The 18,451-nt window shown below is 38.2% G+C and overlaps 1 protein-coding gene across 4 annotated transcripts in view; it reads right to left on the bottom strand.

Annotated features, from left to right (window-relative positions):
* COMMD1 (copper metabolism domain containing 1) overlaps positions 1–18,451 on the bottom strand; it is a 208,149-nt gene that overhangs the window by 176,271 nt on the left and 13,427 nt on the right. For 2 of the 4 annotated variants that reach the window (XR_006606046.1, XM_045077889.1), the window contains exon 2: positions 17,183–17,212. The exons of the other annotated variants lie outside the window; for them this stretch is intronic. Coding sequence is in view for 1 of the 2 variants with exons in the window: in XM_045077889.1 (XP_044933824.1) it covers positions 17,183–17,212 (30 nt within the window). In the remaining variant the exon portion in view is untranslated. The remainder of the gene's footprint in view (positions 1–17,182; positions 17,213–18,451) is intronic. 4 annotated transcript variants of the gene reach the window in all.

Below are 18,451 nucleotides of genomic sequence, written 5' to 3'. Positions count from 1 at the left end.
ACACACACCCCACCAATTCATTTTGCTCTTAAATGTATAGTTGCTGAAGCTTAAACTGGACTTGGGTATTTTAGCATTATACCAAAAAAGAAAAACAAAAGTTGCAATGTTTCCCTGCTTTTCTTTGCTCCTTATGCGGTGGGAAACAAAGGCAAAAGACAGCTTTTCATTTCTTGCCACTTAAAGCCCATTGACAAGTCCTTGAAACAGGCAGAGTGACATTCCTCTAGGAACTCAGTTGCCTTGATGTTAATACTTTGCTTAGCCCTACCCCACAAGATCCTGTGAGTCTACTTTAACATATAAAAATTCCTTTGGAAACTTCATCTCCAACCCCCAAAACAGATGATAGCAATCATCCTCCAAGCATATGGCCCCCTGATACACATCTGAAGAATCTATGATTAAGGTTTTCCTAGACAGTAATAAATGACCTTTTCCGAATAAGAGCTAGTCCCCTCAAGGTCCTGGAAACCTTGCTTTCAAAATTCCTTAGAGAACTTACACTATCCCTAACCCCCTCCCAACTTATATTATAAAGTATATAATCAATCGCTTCTCATAATGACAGTGCAGCTCTTTCTGCCATGGGTCCTGTCCCTGTGCTTTAATAAAACCACCTTTCTGTACCAAAGGCATCTCAAGATGCCTCTTTCTTAACCATTTGCTCCAAACCCCAACATTTCCACATTACTCAGACTTAGTGCCAGCTTCAGCAATGTCTGTGGTGAACTAAGAACTAAAAAGAGGGAGCAGAGACCATAAACCCAATAGGTTTTTACTTCACCTGTCTCATTTGAGTTCTGTACATGGAATATAGCTGCCTGTTTTACTATTGAAGGGTCTATAAAACATGGGTGGTATTTTAATCTCTTAGCAATTCAGATAAACTGAAATAACAAGACTATGCCAAGAATGAGTGTACTATATCTTACAGAAATCCACTTGTAGCTTTCATGTACATTTTATCCAAAGAACTTTGCAGACTTAGACATTACTGTCAGATAAGAATTAAGAATGTCAGCAGAGGGCGCCTGGGTGGCTCAGAGGATTAAGCCGCTGCCTTCGGCTCAGGTCATGATCTCAGGGTCCTGGGATGGAGTCCCGCATCTGGCTCTCTGCTCAGCAGGGGGGGCCTGCTTCCCTACCCCTCTCTCTGCCTGCCTCTCTGCCTACTTGTGATCTCTCTCTGTCAAATAAATAAATAAAATCTTTAAAAAAAAAAAAAAAGAATGTCAGCAGAAAAGGAAAAAAAAAGATTTACAGTCATTTTTCTGACAAAGGAAACAAGCTCTCTCAAACTGTCAGGGTTTGCAAAGAAGGTGGTTTTCATTCTCATCAATGTCAAATTTCAAAAGGTAAATAGTAAAAGAAAGACTCAAGCACAGTCTCTGCAATGCTACGGGAGTTTCTATGTATATAATGGATAAAAGAAGGAAATTCTAAACCATAATAAACAAATGGGGAAAGAGAGTGCTTTCTGTCTTATTTATAATCTACTAAACTTTAACTTGAGTATAACTACACAGTCAAATGGGACTGTTCAGACTGAAATTTAGGGCCTTACTTCAGGAAAATGGAGAACCTGGTTTTGGGGACCTGGAGGCCTATAGTCTACCTCTAGAACTATACCAGTAGACCCCAAGATATTGACATGGAACAGAAACAATGGAAGACAAGGAGAGGGTTATCTGAACCAACAAAGACCCTGAAGCTATGAGTATTTCACTATCTACTACAAATTAAAATGTTTAGGAGCACCTGGCTGGCTCAGGTGGTTAAGTGGCCAACTCTTTTTTTGTTGTTTTTTAAGATTTTATTTATTTATTTGAGAGAGAGAGAGAGAGGGAATGAGAGAGAGAGAGACCGAGAGCACAAGCAAGGGAGAGGGGCAGAGGGAGAGAGAAGCAGATACCCTGCTGAGCAGGGAGCTGGACATGGGACTTGATCCCAGGACCCTGGGATCATGACCCAAGCTGCAGGCACTTAACCACCTGATCCACCCAGGTGCCCCAAGCGGCCAACTCTTGATACAGGCTCAGGTCATGATCTCAGGGTCCTGGGATCAGTCGAGCCCCGAGAAGGGCTCCCTGCTTGGCAGGAATTCGCTGCAGGATTCTCTCTCCCTCTGCTCCTCCCCCTGTTTACACTCTCTCTCTCTCATTCTCTCTCACAAATATATGTTTTTTAAAAGATTATTTATTTGAATGAGAGAGCACAAGTGGCAGGGAGAAGCAGAGAGAGAGGGTGAAGCAGGCTCCCCACTGAGCAGGGAGCCCAACCCAGGAACCTGAGATCACAACCTGACCAGAAGGCAAACTGAGCCACCTAGGCATCCCAATAAATTTTTAAAAAATAAAATAAAATGTTTATTTATTTATCAAATGCTTGAGTACGCCTGCTATTCAAGTCACTGAGCTTGATAAAGACCATGGATTGCTTCAAGGGTCTTAGAGACGCACAATCAGGAGAGAAATCTTGCAATATCCATACATTCTCAAATACCAAGTTCCTTTGGCACATATCTTCTCAAGATTTTAATTCCCCAAGTTGCCTTTACTAACTAACGCTAACATTTTTCACCAAGCCTTCTGGAACTTTATCTAATTTTCAACCGAGTCTCCTAGATCCTCAGCATACTAAAGAACCCCAAAGGCCCACACTGCCTCAATTCCCTCTATTGCAATGCAAGCAACCATCCATGTAACATGATGCAAGAAAGAGGGGTCTCAAATGATGGACACAAATACTTTAATTAATGAAAAGGTGAGTTCAACTGTAAGGTGCCAAAAATGTCTTCTAGCTTATCTAACAGTCTCTTAGAAGTCTACTTAAATCATAATCGGGTCATCTGGGTGGCTCAGTTGGTTAAGCATCTGCCTTCAGCTCAGATCCTGGGATCAAGCCTGGCATGGGGTTCCCTGCTCAGCAGAGAGTCAGCTTCTCTCTCTACCTCTCCCCCTGCTCACACTCTCTCTTGCTCTCTAATCTTAAAAAAAAAAAAAATCATTCTCTGAGAAATTGACTGGTTCTGGATGCCAGGACAAAAGAGAAAAGTCTGCAGAGCATAAAGGCTGAATCCTGGTAATTCTTCAAGCTCTGCCCTGCAAAGATGACTGTCATAGAAGTCAGCTAGCTTCTGTCTGTTGGGGGTCCTACTTTTCTTAAACTTCAAGAGCAGTCTCTTGTAATTTTAATAACATGTGGTCATGATTATATAATTAAGGCAGTACCCCCCCAAAAAAAGTAATACATGACGAATTCCTTCTCCAAAACTGAAAATTTTAGTTAGCTCTTTAGGATATTGAAAAAAGATATTTAAAAGCCTTTGAGTATTAACTGCTAATAGGACTGTTACCATTATGCCTAAAACCGTATGCTACCGAAGACAGACATGGCTCTCAAAGACAAATAACTAAAATCTAACTATATAATGAGGAAAGTCTTACTATTTATGCAAAGCTTATGTTTAATTTTAAAAACACTAACTTTGCAACTGACCTCTTCTTTTAATTATCAAAGACCCTTGTAATATATTACGGATCCGATGGATCTAAATACAGATCTCTGAAGTAAATGACTTTCCTGAAGGAGTAAAGAAAATTAACACTTTACCACACAGAATTTTAATACAGTAAGAGATGCAATTATTAAATATAAACTATATGCCAAATGCTATTTAGGAAGTACATATATATTATACATATATTAGATATATTACTAATTGCAGCTGGATCATATATTATTTTTCTTATTCTTCATACGAAGAAACTGGGGCTCAGAAAGACTAAGCAAGGGGCACCTGGGTGGCTCAGTCAGTTAAGCGTCTGCCTTCAGATCAGGTCATGGTCCTGGGGTCCTGGGACTGAGTCCCACATCGGCTCCCTGCTCAGCAGAGAGCCTGTTGCTCCCTCTCCCTCTGCCTGCTGTTCTCCCTGCTTGTGTGATCTCTATCTCTATCAAATAAATAAACAAAATCTTAAAAAAAAAAAAAAAAAGGATGAAAGCAACTGACCCAACCTTACCCAATTAATAAACTCTAGTATTGAGATTCTTAACTAAGGTGTTTCTGGTTCCTAGATCCTATTATTACCATAATAACTGCCTCGTAAAATTCACAAATTCATTAAAAGGAGTTAGGTGGTCTCCAAACCTCTTCTCCAGTCACCAATGAAATATATCTTTTTATAAGTAGGAAAACGGAAGTTTCTGACATTTCTTTTTACTTATAGTTTCCCAAATATCCCATGACTTTTTACATCTCGATGCTGTAGCTCATGCTGCTGCTTCTGGCTGTGATACCCTCTACAACCCTCATCTTGTCTCCAACTCACTTAGAACACAGCTCAGGAAACAAGTGGTTTCCTCCTCTTTATCTACACATTATTTCTGTATCTGTTTTGAGTGATTCAAACTAGAGATTAAGAGTCAAAATAATTGGGATGCCTGGGTGGCTCAGCTGGTTAAGCAGCTGCCTTCAGCTCATGTCATGATCCCAGCGTCCTGGGATCGAGTCCCACATAGGGCTCCTTGCTCGGCAGGGAGCCTGCTTCTCCCTCTGCCTCTGCCTGCCATTCTGTCTGCCTGTGATTGCTTGCTCTCCCTCTCTCTCTAACAAATAAATAAAATCTTAAAAAAAAAAAAAAAAAGATTCAAAATAATCTGTGTTCAGTACTAACGCCACTTCCCTAAATAACATCTTGGGCAAGTTATTTATGTACTCTAAACCTCAATTTTGCCATTTCTTATATAGAAATAAGATTGGATTGTAGTGAGAATTAACTGAGGAACACAGAATAAATCCTATGTACCCTATGTATCCTCTACCACACACTCTGCCAAGCTATCAGATTCTAGTCCAGTTCAATGCCTTTGAGCTATCTAACAACTCTTTCCATGTGGCAGATTACTGATACATAAATTATGTCCTGTCAAATACTAATTTAATTGACATCTCCCTCCTCCCTAAGGGAATAGGAAAACATCAGCCTTGTCTGGTCTCAATTAGCAATTCCTCTCCATTCCTTTACTCTATATAAATGTGGGCTGTTATGGGGTTCCTGGGTGGCTCAGTTGGTTGGACATTGCCTTCAGCTAGGGTCATGGTCCCAGGGTCCTGGGATCAAGCCCTGCCTCAGGCTCTCTGCTTAGCAGGAAGCCTGTTTCTCCCTCTCCTTCTGCCAGTCACTCTGCCTACTTGTGATCGATCTCTCTCTCTCTCTCTGTCAAACAAATAAATAAAATCTTTCTTATAAAAAACCATTTTTTAAAAAACGTGGGATGTTTTGATTTTATTCCTTTGAATATCTGTCTGGTTGCTTTATTTAATATGAATAAAATAAATTCTTTAACATGTGTTTACATTTGTATCTTGGAGTCATGATTTTGAACTTCTTTGGAAAATTACATTTTAACACTATTAATGATGTAGGAAATGTTGGAGTTCAAGCTGATGATGGCCAAAAAAGAATTCTTAAGACGCCTTTGGTGGAGAAACATGGCTTTATTAAAGCACAGGGACAGGACCCATGGACAGAAAGAGCTGAGAGTGGACAGGGAAAGTGCAAGTCTCTAGGGGGAATTTTGGAAGCAAGGTTTCCAGGACTTTGAGGGGGCTAGCTATTGTTAGGAAAAGTGATTTATTACTGTCTAGTAAAACCTTAATCATGACACCCTTCAGATGTGTATCACGGGGCCATATGCTTGGAAGATGACTGCTAACATCTGTCTTGGGGGGGTAGAGATAAAGTAAGTTTCCAAAGGAATTTTTGTATGTTAAAGTAGACTCAGCATCCTTAGGGGGTGGGCTAAGATTGCCTGTTGCTCTTAGCAAAGTATTAACATCAAGGCAACGGAATTCCTAGAGGAATATCACTCTGCCTGTTCAAAGACTTGTCAATGGGCTATGTGCAGTAAAGAAATTTTTCTTTGTTTCCCACATCACTATCATCATTGTTATCATGATGACTTCCAATCTTGATCTTTCCTAAACTTCATATTCCTTATAGTTAAACCCACTAGAATCTTCACTTGACTATCCCAAAATAAATGGTTTTCTTTACTTAGAAAATTTGTTCCTCCTTACAGTAGCCAGCCTCCAAGATTACTCCCAATGATCCTGTCTTCTCCTGACTTTTTGAAGAGTCTAGGTTTGCTGCTTTGCAAAAATTATTCCTCATTAGAATCAGTGTATACTTTTTGGGGGGGGGAGCAGAAATACTGTGTAAGAAGCAGAGATGTCACTCTGTCTCTTGAGGATGCTGACTTTGATCATCTGATTATTGACTCTCAGAGCTTCTGTTGCTTGGCTTTCTTGTACACCAAAACTACCTAGTATCTAATTCTCCATCTCTAACTATATTTATTCTAAATCTTTTCCAGTTTCTCCAAACTCCAAATCCCCCTTCCTTCTCCTCAATCTCTGCAGGGAATCCAGGTGCTACTTCATCACTAAAATCCAAACATGGCTAGGGTGCCTGTGTGGCTCACTTGGTTGCGCATCTGACTCTTGGTTTTGATTCAGGTCATGATATCAGGGTCGTAATTCGGAGCCCTACATTGGGCTCCACCCTCAGCCTGGAGTCTGCTAGAGATATTCTCTTCTTCTCCCTCCCACTCTGCACTCCCCAACTTGTGTGCACAATGTGCTCACTAAATAAAATTTTAAAAATCAAATCATATCAAATCTAAAAATGGCTCCCTCAACCTGATTTCTACTTCTAAATTTCCTTCCAGACAATAACAACCAAATCTGTGCTCAGATACTGGGGTTATTTTTGTTGTTGTTGTTTGTTTGTTTTTGTTTTTTTTGGATACTCGTTTGAATAAATTAGCATCTCTAGGGGCAATTAGGGGAACTCTGAATATTACGGAATTATTGTTAATTGTGTTAAGTTATATAATCATACTGTGGTTATGTAGTTTAGAATACACACTAAAGTTAAAGTGAAATATGACATATCTTTAAAGTATTCCAGTAAAAAAAGGGAAAGAAAACGTAGGAAAATGTTAACAATTGTTAATTTACATGAAAGGTATACTATTCTCTATTTGTCTTATGTCTTAACTGTTTAAAAAAAGGAACAGGCGCAAAATGGAGTCACTTGGACGAAGCCCCGCATCAAGATTTAATATATATCCTAACTGCAGCTTCTGCCTCTCCCAGAACTGTAACTTTTAACCAGTCAATCTGGTATTACCTCGATGACACCAGTAAGCTAATCCACTCAACAGACCCCTTCCATACCCCACAGGAAGGTAACCTCATATGAAACAATCTACTTTTTGCTAGAAACTTCGTTTTTACCTCCCCCCCTTCTGCCTATAAAATCCTTCCATTTCTGCACAGCTCCTCAGAGCAACTTTCTATTTGCCTGATGAAATGCTGCTCAATTTATGAATTGTTGAATAAAGCTAATTAGATCTTCAAATTTACTCAGTTGAATTTTAACAGATTTTTGTGACTCAAAATTTTTTGTTTCTATCCTTAAAAAACTGAAGTGCAGATTAAGTGACTTGCTCAAGATCAAAAACTGTAAATGGCATAGCTAGGATTCTAATCCAAATCTGGGCCTACCTCCAAATCTGGGTTCTTGGCTTTTATACTACACTGCCTCTAGTTTCATGGATCACAGTTTGGAAGGCACTAGTACCTGGGGTAGAGAGAAAAAGAAGAAAGGACTAGGTATAGCAAAGATTAAGAAGGTAATTATATATAAAGCACTTAAAACAACACCCAGCATATAGTAGGAACTATACAAGTATTAACTATTATAGACAACTTGTTCCACAGAAAACTGACTGCTCTGTGCAGGGTGAGGAGGGGGAGAAGAAGAGAGGTTCCATGGATCAAAACAAGTTTAAACCCTAAGAAAGTTAAACATGCTTCTTCAATGAGAATGTCTTGGTGTCTTTAATATGTTAATACCCATCTCTGAGAAAGGAATATAGTATGTAGCATATTTCAACGATAATTGATCACCGACTGCTTTTTGTTTTTCCAAAAAATAACCAGTGGGGGTAGGGGGTGAGAAGGAACTTGAAGGGTCTGTGGTCTGTGAAAGCTTTAGTATTGCCTGAATTACATGAAAAACTCAGGCCTTCCATAATAAAACAGCAAAATTTTAATGGTTAAAAAAAGAAAAGGAATTAAACAGCAGAGAAACCTGTAATGTTTTACCAGACAAACACAAAAGTTTTTCTTCCAAATGTTTGTTATCAGTCTGCTTAACAAATAGTCTTTTTCAAATTTGCTAAGATAAGACTCTTGGCTCCACCTCTATCCCTTTTCCAAGGCTGAGTATCATGAGATCTCATGTCCCCTACCAGAGATTCAGGTCTCCTCTTTCCTACCTGAGGGTCACAGTTTGGAAGGCACTAGTACCTGGGGTAGAGAGAAAAAGAAGAAAGGACTAGGTATAGCAAAGATTAAGAAGGTAATTATATATAATATGACCCCTTAAACATATTAAAAAAAACATAATTATGTCTTTTATAGTTTTATAACTATTAAAAAGACATACTTTGATAACAAATCAGGAAACAACAGGTGTTGGCAAGGATGAAGAGAAAGGGAACCCTCCTACACTGTTGGTGGGAATGCAAGATGGTGCACCCACTCTGGAAAACAGCATGGAGGTTCCTCAAAAAGTTGAAAATAGAGCTACCCTACAATCCAGCAATTGCACTACTGGGTATTTACTCCAAAGATACAAATTTAGTGATTGAAAGGTGCACCTGTACCCCAATGTTTACAGCAGCAATGTCCACAATAGCCAAACTACAGAAAGCACCTAAATGTCCACCAACAGATGAATGGATAAAGAAAATGTCACACACACACACACACAAACACACACACACACATTCACGTATACAATGGAATATTATGCAGCCATCAAAAACCAAAATCTTGCCATTTGCAATGACGTGGATGAAACTAGAGGATATTATGCTAAGCAAAATAAGTCAATCAGAGAAAGACAATTATCATATGATCTCACTGATAAGACGAATTTGAGAAACAAGACAGAGGATCATAGGGGAAGGGAGAGAAAAATGAAATAAGACAAAACCAGAGAGGGAGACAAACCATAAAATATTTTTAATCTCAAGAAACAAACTGAGGGGGCGCCTGGGTGTTCAGTGGGTTAAAGCCTCTGCCTTCAGCTCAGGTCATGATCCCAGGGTCCTGGGATCAAGCCCTGCACTGGGCTCTATGCTCAGCAGGGAACCTGCTTCCCTCCTTTCTCTCTGCCTGCCCCTCTGCCTACATGTGATCTCTCTGTCAAATAAATAAATAAAATCTTAAAAAAAAAAAAAAAAAACAAACTGAGGGTTGCTGGAGGGGAAGGGGGTGGGAGGGATGAGGTGGCTGAGTGATGGACCCTGGGGAGGGTATGTGCTATGAATATGAGGGTAGGTGCTGTGAATTGTGTTAAGACTGATGAATCACAGACCTGTACCCTTGATACAAATAATACATTATATGTTAATTTTTAAAATATGTGTGAGTGTATGTACACACATATATGTATATATATGCATAAACGTATATACATGTGTAATATGTATATGTGTGTGCATATATATGAATATATATATATATAAATAAAATTTGGGATGCCTGGGTAGCTCCATCAGTTAAGTATCTGCCTTGGACTCAGGTCACGATCCCAGGGTCCTAGGATCAAGTCCCACATCAGGCTCCCTGCTCAGTGGGGAGCCTACTTCTCCCTCTACCTGTCGCTCCCCTGGCTTGTGCTCTCTCTCTCTGACAAATAAATAAATTAAAATACCTAAAAAGATGTATATATATATATATATATATATGTGTGTGTGTGTGTGTGTGTGTGTGTGTGTGTGTGTGTATATATATATATATATATATATAAAAACTTGATGTACTAAGAAATGGGGTGGAAATCTTCAACCTGTAAACCTGTAACTGGTGAGCACTCCCCTCCTTCTTTCCTGCAACGCAATTCTTATAATAGCAAAATCTTTATTTTTAAATTGTGAGTCTGTGATCTTCTCTTTCAACAAGACCTAATACACTGAGGGCATAACTCATTTTCAAGTCTTATTCTTGCTTTGTTTGAAGAAAAACACAATCCAGTAGAACATTTGTCAAATCTCAAAGGAACCTAAAAATACATGCAAGGGCGGATTAAGAATTTTAAGATGAGAAGTCATTAACAACCTGAATTACAGACCCAAGGGTACAGTATTTTAGATATTTTAGGCATCATTAATATTTTAAATGTAAAAAGTCATTAAAATCCATGGTAGCCCATATCCCATTTTCTCTCAAGTTGTCATGTTTCTGGAATATAATCAAACAGCAAAAAATGACCATGTTTTTTAAAAAGTTTGCAAATGTGTATCTAACAAAACAAATGTCACAAAGACTTCATAAATGGCCTGGATTGTAACTAAAATCAACTCAAATATCAAATATTTAAAACACATCTTAAAAGGTAAACTATTCAAGCTTTCCCTTATGTTCCTTTACAAACATTAGAACTCTAATGAAAACAGAAGGTAGACCAACAAATCACTTTTTTAAAAAGTTCCCTTCCAGCTTATCTGTATGCATATATTAAATACAATCATAGCACAGATATACTTTAAAGCAATATAAACATTCAGACACAACTCCAGACTATTTGGCACTTGCAGTTAGATTCTACTCTGGGTAAATATACTTATCTATGTCATGTAAGATATTAATAACACTTTCACACAATCAAGCAGCGCCCAGGACTTTCAGAAACAAACTGCCAATCAAAAAGTTAACAGCAATGTACCTACTATGTGGACAAAATCCAAATACTGGTGAAACAACACAAACTCTCATTCATTGCTGGTAGAATATAAAATGGTACAGCCTCTTTGGAAGACAATTTGGTGGTTTCTTACAAAACTAAACATACTCTTACCATATGATCCAGCAATTACACTCTTTGGTATATACCCAAATAGGATGAAAACTTATATCCATACAAAAACCTGCACACAACATTTATAGCAGCTTTTTCATAACTACCAAAACCTGGAAGCAGCCAAGAAATCCTTCATTAGGTAAATGAATAAACAAACTAGCACATCCAGATAATGGAATATTATTTAATATTAAAAACAAATGAATCATTTTCCTCTTAAAACAAAACAAAACAAAACAAAAAATGGGCGCCTAGGTAGCTTAGTTAGTTAAGCACCCAATCTTGATTTCATCTGGTCTCAAGTCATAATCTCAGGGTCCTGAGATCAAGCCCTGCATCAGCGCTTGAATTTTTTTCTCTCTCTCTCCCTCTCTCTTTCTCTCTCCCTCTGCTGCTCCCCCTCCCCCTAACACACACATTATAAATCGATCAATCAATCCATCCATCCATCCCAAAAAAGGAGCTAACAAGTCACAAAAAGACATGGAGAAACCTTAAATGCATATTACTAAGTGAAAGAAGATAATCAGAAGAGGTTACATACTGTAAGATTTCAATTCTATACTTTCTAGAAAAGGCAAAACTGTGAAGACAATAAAAAGATTGAGTGGTTGCCAATGGAAAAAGGTGAGGAAGCAATGAACAGATGAAACAGAAGATTTTTAGTGCAGTGAATCCGTTCTGTATGATACTATAATGCTAGATACACATCATTATACATTTGTTAAAACCCCTACCAAGAGCAGGGCGGGGAGATGGGGGGAGACACCTGGCTGGCTCAGTTGGTAGAGCATGAGACCCTTGATCTTGGGTTGTGAGTTCAAGCCCCACACTGGGGGTAGAGCTTAAATGCTTAAATGCTTAAATAAATACAAACAAACAACGGGCCCCTGGGTGACTCAGTCATTAAGCATCTGCCTTAGGCTCAGGTCACAATCCCAGGGTCGCAGGATCCAGCACCAACGCAGTCTCCCTGCTCGGCAGGAAGCCTGCTTCTCCCCTCCCCATGCCCCCTGCTGGTGTTCCCTGTCTCGCTGTGTCTGTCCCTGTCAAATAACTAAATAAAATCTTTAAAAAAAAAAAAAACAAAACAGGGGTGCCTGGGTGGCTCAGTGAGTTAAAGCCTCTGCCTTAGGCTCAGGTCACAATCCCAGGGTCCTGGGATCCAGCACTGCCTCAGGCTCTCTGCTCAGCAGGGAGCCTGCCTCTCTGCCTACTTGTGATTTCTGTCTGTCAAATCAATAAATAAAAATCTTTCAAAACAAAACAAAACCATAATGGAATGTGCAACACCAAGAATGAACTCTAATGTAAACTATAGTATCTGGGTGATTATGATGTGTCAGTGTAGGTCCATCTATTGGAAAAAATGTACCACTCAGAAATGGGATACTGAGAATGGGCAAGACTATGCATGTGTGGGTACAGGGAATATATGAAAACACTATACTTTCTCCTTGAGTTTGCTGTGAACTTAAAACTACTCTAAAAATTAAGTCTAGTTACATTTTAAGTAACAGTAATTTGTTTCAATAATCTGTTACCACAAAAAAAATTAAATGCATGTTTTCATATCAGGAGACTCACATGGTCAAAAGAAAAATTTCTATGGTTTCATTTTTTAAAGGGAGCAAGGAGACAGAGTTGTTTCCCAGGAACTGACATTATTACCTACCTCTAGCAAAGTCAAAAGATAAGAACAAGCTGGCACTACATCATAAATACATATCTAGCTCTTATTTTGTTTACTACTTGTTCTCTCTGTGCAGGTCAAACAATTTAAACTTAGTAGAGTTCAGAATGAGAGCATCGCACAGGTTTTGACTATGTGAATCTGAAAAATGTCAAACTCATTAGCTAAAAGATTCTGATGGCTATTAACTTCCCAGGGAGAAATTTATATACAAATGAAAATGTAAGCATAAAGATTAATTTCTTCCTCAAACCTATGGTACCAAAACAACTTATTATAGAGGGAAAATGTCTTCAGTGTGCTATGAACTAAATGTGTGTATTCTCCCAAAATTCATACAGTGAAGCCCTAAGCTGCACTGTGACGGCATCTGGAGATGATAGGGCTTCTTTGAGGTAATCAGGGTTACCTGAGGCCACAAGAGTGGGACCCTCATTATGGTATTAATGCCTTTGTAAGAAGAGACACCATAAGACACCCTTACCCTGCTTATGGAAATATCACCTTCTAGACCAAACTTAAATGTTGTTACCTCCTAATAACTCAAATTAATTACAACTCATTGATTAGGTTTTATATTTTGCTAGCTTTTTTGTGTGTTTTTGTTGTTGTTGTTGTTTTTTCTTTTATATTTTGCTTTTAATTCTCATTTACATACATATTCACCTACCCAGTAAACTACAGGCTCCTTATGAAATACAAACCACCTTACTCATTTTATATTCCCCTAAATACTGAGCACAATACTTTGCACACAGTTTAATGAATACAGGAATGAATGAAAGAATGCACTTATTTCATCACCTGATTAAAATGAGTAACTCTGGGGGCACCTGGGTGACTCAGTGGGTAAGCATCTGCCTTTGGCTCAGGTCATGATTAAGGTCCTGGGATCAAGTCCCCTGCTGGGGTCCCTGCTCAACAGGAAGTGTGAGTCCACTTCTTCTCCCTCTGCCCTTTCCCCTGGCTTGTACTCTCTCTGTCTCTCAAATAAATAAATAAAATTTTTTAAAAATAAAAAATAAAATGAATAACTCTGTATCATCAGTCATTTGGTTTACCCACCTAGACAGAAGAAAAATAATGATTAGGCCTAACCTCACAGAGTACTAAAAGGGTTTACAATTTAATAATGACAAAATTTCGGCATATATTCTATAAAAAGTGATGTTTTCTGTTTTCAAGTCCACGAATCAAGCCAACTTTCAAATCTTAATATTCTTTTAGGCAAAAGAGCAACCTAGTATCTGCTGCAGTGAAATCTCTTGAGGCTATGTATCCTGAAACCAATTTGCTGCCTTCCATATTACCAAAGTCTAATTATATAACATCAACATTAGGATTATATTAAATTACATTGTTATTCAACAAAAAGACCTACAGTCTTAGTCACTCTGGAACAAATTTACATGCTATCCCATAAATCATAAAAGCAAAGTCAATGGTAATTCTATGAATTTGATTCTTAATCATTTTCTTCCAACTGGATGTCTATCCCCATCTTAACCTTCTCCTACACAGGTAATACACAGTCTTTGGCTAGAGGCCTATAAAGGGTCTTTTAAAGTAGTTACAATTAATAATACCTCTGGAACCCTCAAACATTTGTTTATTTTAATTAAATTCCAGTTCCCTAAAATTCTAAAAGGGAAAAAACAAAAACAAAACCAAATAAAAACTAGGGGCACCTGAGTGGCTCAGTCTGTTGAATGTCTTCCTTTGGCTCAGGTCATGATCCTGGGGTCCTGGGATCAAGCCCCACATCCCTGCTGAGCAGGGAGCCTCTTCTCCCTCTCCCTCTGCCACTCCCAATTTGTGCTCTCTCTCTGTCAAAAAATGAATAAAAGAAAGAAAGGAAGGAAGAAAAGAAAGAGAGAGAAAGAAAGAAAAAAAACTACACCTCATAGACTTTTACAAGATAATTACAAAGCTATAATAAATAAGGTGGAAGGAGAACCTTGAAAACCAGACCAAGAATTTAATGGGGAGCCTGGCTGGCTCATTCCATATAGCACGTAACTCTTAATCTTGGAGTTTAAGTTCAAATCCCACAATGGGTGTAGAGAATACTTAAAAGTAAAATCTTTTTTTCCAAAATTCATTTATCTGATAGAGAGGGTTTTGTGTACAAGCACACAAGTAGAGGGAGGGGCAGAGGGAGAGAATCTTGAAGCAGAATCTCTGCTGAGCGCAGAGCCTGAGGTAGGGCTTGATCCCACCACCCATGAGATCGTGAACCTTGCTGAAACCAAGATTCAGATACTCAACCAACTGAGCCACCCAGACACCTCAAAAATAAAATCTTTAAAAAAACAAAAAACAAAAAAAACACAGACTGAGAATTTAAGATACTGTCTTCAGGAAAAATCTTTAGATGCTTCTTGCAGTGGGCCAGATTCCTCCAAAAAATAATCCCATGTCAATTTTAAATGCCAAAACTCACCAAGTTTTCTAATGTCATAATACAGAACATTATAAACCAAGACCTGGTCATTTTCTGTATTAAAAGAGCTATAAACCTAATTATTATCGCCTATATTTCTTCTTGTATAGTCAGTTATTATAGTAAAAAGATAACAAATATAATCTTCAAGTCCAAAATGCTCTGTAGAACCCATCACAAGAAAAAAATTATATGAATAAGGGCTCAAGGGGTGCCTGGGTAGCTCAGTTGGTTAAGTGCCTGACTCCTGATTTCGGCTCAGGAAATAATCTCAGGGTCCTGGAATCAAGCCCCTATCTGGCTCCACGTTCAATACGGAGTCGGCTTGGAATTCTCTTTCCCCCTTCCCATTCTCTATCTCTACCTAAAATAAATAAAATCTTTAAAATAGGGGGCGCCTGGGTGGCTCAGTGGTTAAGCCGCTGCCTTCGGCTCGGGTCATGATCTCAGGGTCCTGGGATCGAGCCCCGCGTCGGGCTCTCTGCTCAGCAGGGAGCCTGCTTCCTCCTCTCTCTGCCTGCCTCTCTGCCTGCTTGTGATCTCTCTCTGTCAAATAAATAAATAAAAATCTTTAAAAAAAAAAAATCTTTAAAATAATAAATAAATAAGGGCTCAGAAGCTAAATTTCCAATCTGTACCTATGTAATTAAGAAAACATAGTACATAAAGGAAATAAAAGAAACAGTAGAACTGCCAACTTTGGACTGCTTCTTAAAGAACAAGATGAAAAAAATTCCTGACAAACAAGTAGGTTAAGGAAAGTAAAGCAAGGGCACCTGGGTGGCTCAGTGGGTTAAGTCTCTGCCTTCAGCTCAGGTCATGATCCCAGGGTCCTGGGATCGAGTTCCACGTCGGGCTCTCTGCTCAGCAGGGAGCCTGCTTCCCCCTCTCTCTCTGCCTGCCTCTCTGCCTACTTGTGATTTCTCTCTGTCAAATAAATAAATAAAATCTTAAAAAAAAAAAAAAAAGGAAAAGGAAAGCAAATTAATCAATCACCCTTTCTGTCCCAAAATAATACTGTTGGTTAGACTAATTCTCAGAAACAATGACCAACAGGATGTATTTACATGACACTTCAATACTTCTGTAAATGACCAAACTCAAGAATTCAATACTCCTTTTTCTTCATTACAAATCTTTACCTCACAGAAATGTAACTGAAGAAAGTATATTTTTGAGTAAAACCAGATTTTCTCTAGTTAGGCTTAGGATTCCCTCTATCACTGGAAAATCAAAATTATTTGAATCTGTTGTTAAATGGCTATTTATGCCACAAGAAGAGTACTGAATTTCAAGATATTTCCAAATTACAAGAGTAGTAGAAGCTCACTGCTACCAGTTTTCATTCTGTCAAATTACTTCTATGCAGTATCTTATTCATCATCCGTGTTCTTCAAGTTTTGGGTAAGAAGGATTCCTATCTCAGTCAGCAAGGGGAAAAAAAAATCCATGATGAAGCACAATGAATGTTTCCTTCTATTGAACACTCTAGGCAACACATCAGCCATTAACTTAATGGAGAAAGAATTTAGCTTTTTCTCAAAGAACATTTTGTGGCCAGCTCAAAGACATAGTGTGGGAAAGTCTCCAGAAACAATTACAAAGTAAAAAAATACCCCTTCTTCCCTTCCTCTGCAGTACTATTGACAGACCATAAACCTTTCTCTTGGGAAAGAGAACAAGATTAGTGTAGCATCCAACCCAAATGCATAAATTAACATTTATGTTAAAAAAAAAAAAATTACTGTTTGAAAAACAGAACTGCTCAGAGGTCATCTCATTATAACCAGAGCCCCACTGCCAGCTTAAATTTAAAAGTATGCAATAGGAGAGGAAGTCCTGAGCCTGTTGAAATTTAAATAACTTTAAAATAAGAAAAAGTAAGAATGAGTGAAAACACAAAGAAAAATGCCACACTAGCTGTACCAGTTTAAAAAGACCATTAGAGAACTATTGGGCTGGCTATAAAATGTTGACAAAAGAGAGCAGATGTATAAAACTTAAAGAGAAGAATAATTACTTCATTACATTTAGCCTCAAAGCAGAATGTGTCCCATGTATACTGGAGTTCAAAAGAAATAAAACTCAGGGCACGGTTCTTACCTCTAATCTATTTGTAAGGACAAACAGACCCTGAAAAAAATACAGAAAAATTTGTCAAATCAACCTGTGAGTGGATCAGAGTGGTTCTCATACGAAGGAATATTATTCAGCCTTGGCTTTTTTTTTTTTTTAAGATTTATTTATTCATTTTAGAGACAGAGAGAAAACACAAATTGGGGGAGAGACAAAGAGAGGGAGAGAGAATCTCAAGCACATTCCCCACTGAGCAGGGACACCAACACAGGGCTCAATCCTATGACACATGAGATCATGACCTGAGCCAAAATCACAATTCAGACACTTAACCAACTGGATCACCCAAGCACCCCTTATTCAGACTTTTAAAAGAAGTAAATTTTAGAGTAGCTAGCTGGCTCAATCAGAGAAACAGGCAACTCTTGATCTCATCGTTCTAAATCTGAGCTCCACAGTGGGTATAGAGATTACTCAAAAATAAAACCTAAAATAAATAAATGAATAAATAAATAAGAGCAATATCTTTTTAAAATATAGAAGGAAGTATTGGGGAACCTGGCTGGCTCAATAGGTAGACCATGTGACTCTTACTCTTGGGGTTTTAAGTTCAAGCCCCACAATTGGTGTAGAGATCACTTACAAATAAAATCTTTTTTAAAAAAGAAGAAAATTTTGCAAATATGCAACATCATGAATGAACCTTGAGGACAATATGCTAAGTGAAATAAGCTGGTCTCAAAAAGACTAACACTGCATGAGTCCCCTTATATAAGGCATCTGAAATAGTCCAATTTATAGAATCCCAGTATGGACTGATGGTATCAGAGGTTGAAGAGAGGGGAAAATTGGGAATCACTAATCAGTACACATAAAGTTTCAATCACACACAATGACTAAGCTCTTGAGATCTGCTGTACAACATTGCACCTAGAGTCAGCAATACTGTACTTAAAATTTTATTAAGTCTTACCACAATAAAGTAAAACTAAAAAATGAATTAAAATACTTCTCTACTTTGGAGTGCTTGGGTGGCTCTTGAGATCTGCTCCCTCTGCCCCTCCCCCAGCTCAGACCTCTCTCTGTCTTTCTCTCAAAAAACATAAATGAAATTTTTTAAAAAATACAGTTCTCTATTCAATACAAGATACCTAATGAAAAATAATGGTGGCTAAATTTTGAGAAGAAAAAACAGTATCCTCTACTCATAATAAAGCAAAAACTGTAAACTTTTCAGTTCCTCAATAGTAGAATGAATAAGCATACTGTAATATATTCAAACACTGATATACTCAA

The sequence above is a fragment of the Mustela putorius genome, unplaced genomic scaffold (assembly GCF_011764305.1).
Source record: "Mustela putorius furo isolate JIRA1106 unplaced genomic scaffold, ASM1176430v1.1 tig00000224_pilon_pilon_pilon, whole genome shotgun sequence".
NCBI classification, from domain to species: Eukaryota; Metazoa; Chordata; class Mammalia; order Carnivora; family Mustelidae; genus Mustela; species Mustela putorius.
The sequence above is the reverse complement of the archived record's forward strand: the minus strand, read 5'-3'. Positions and strand labels throughout refer to the sequence as shown.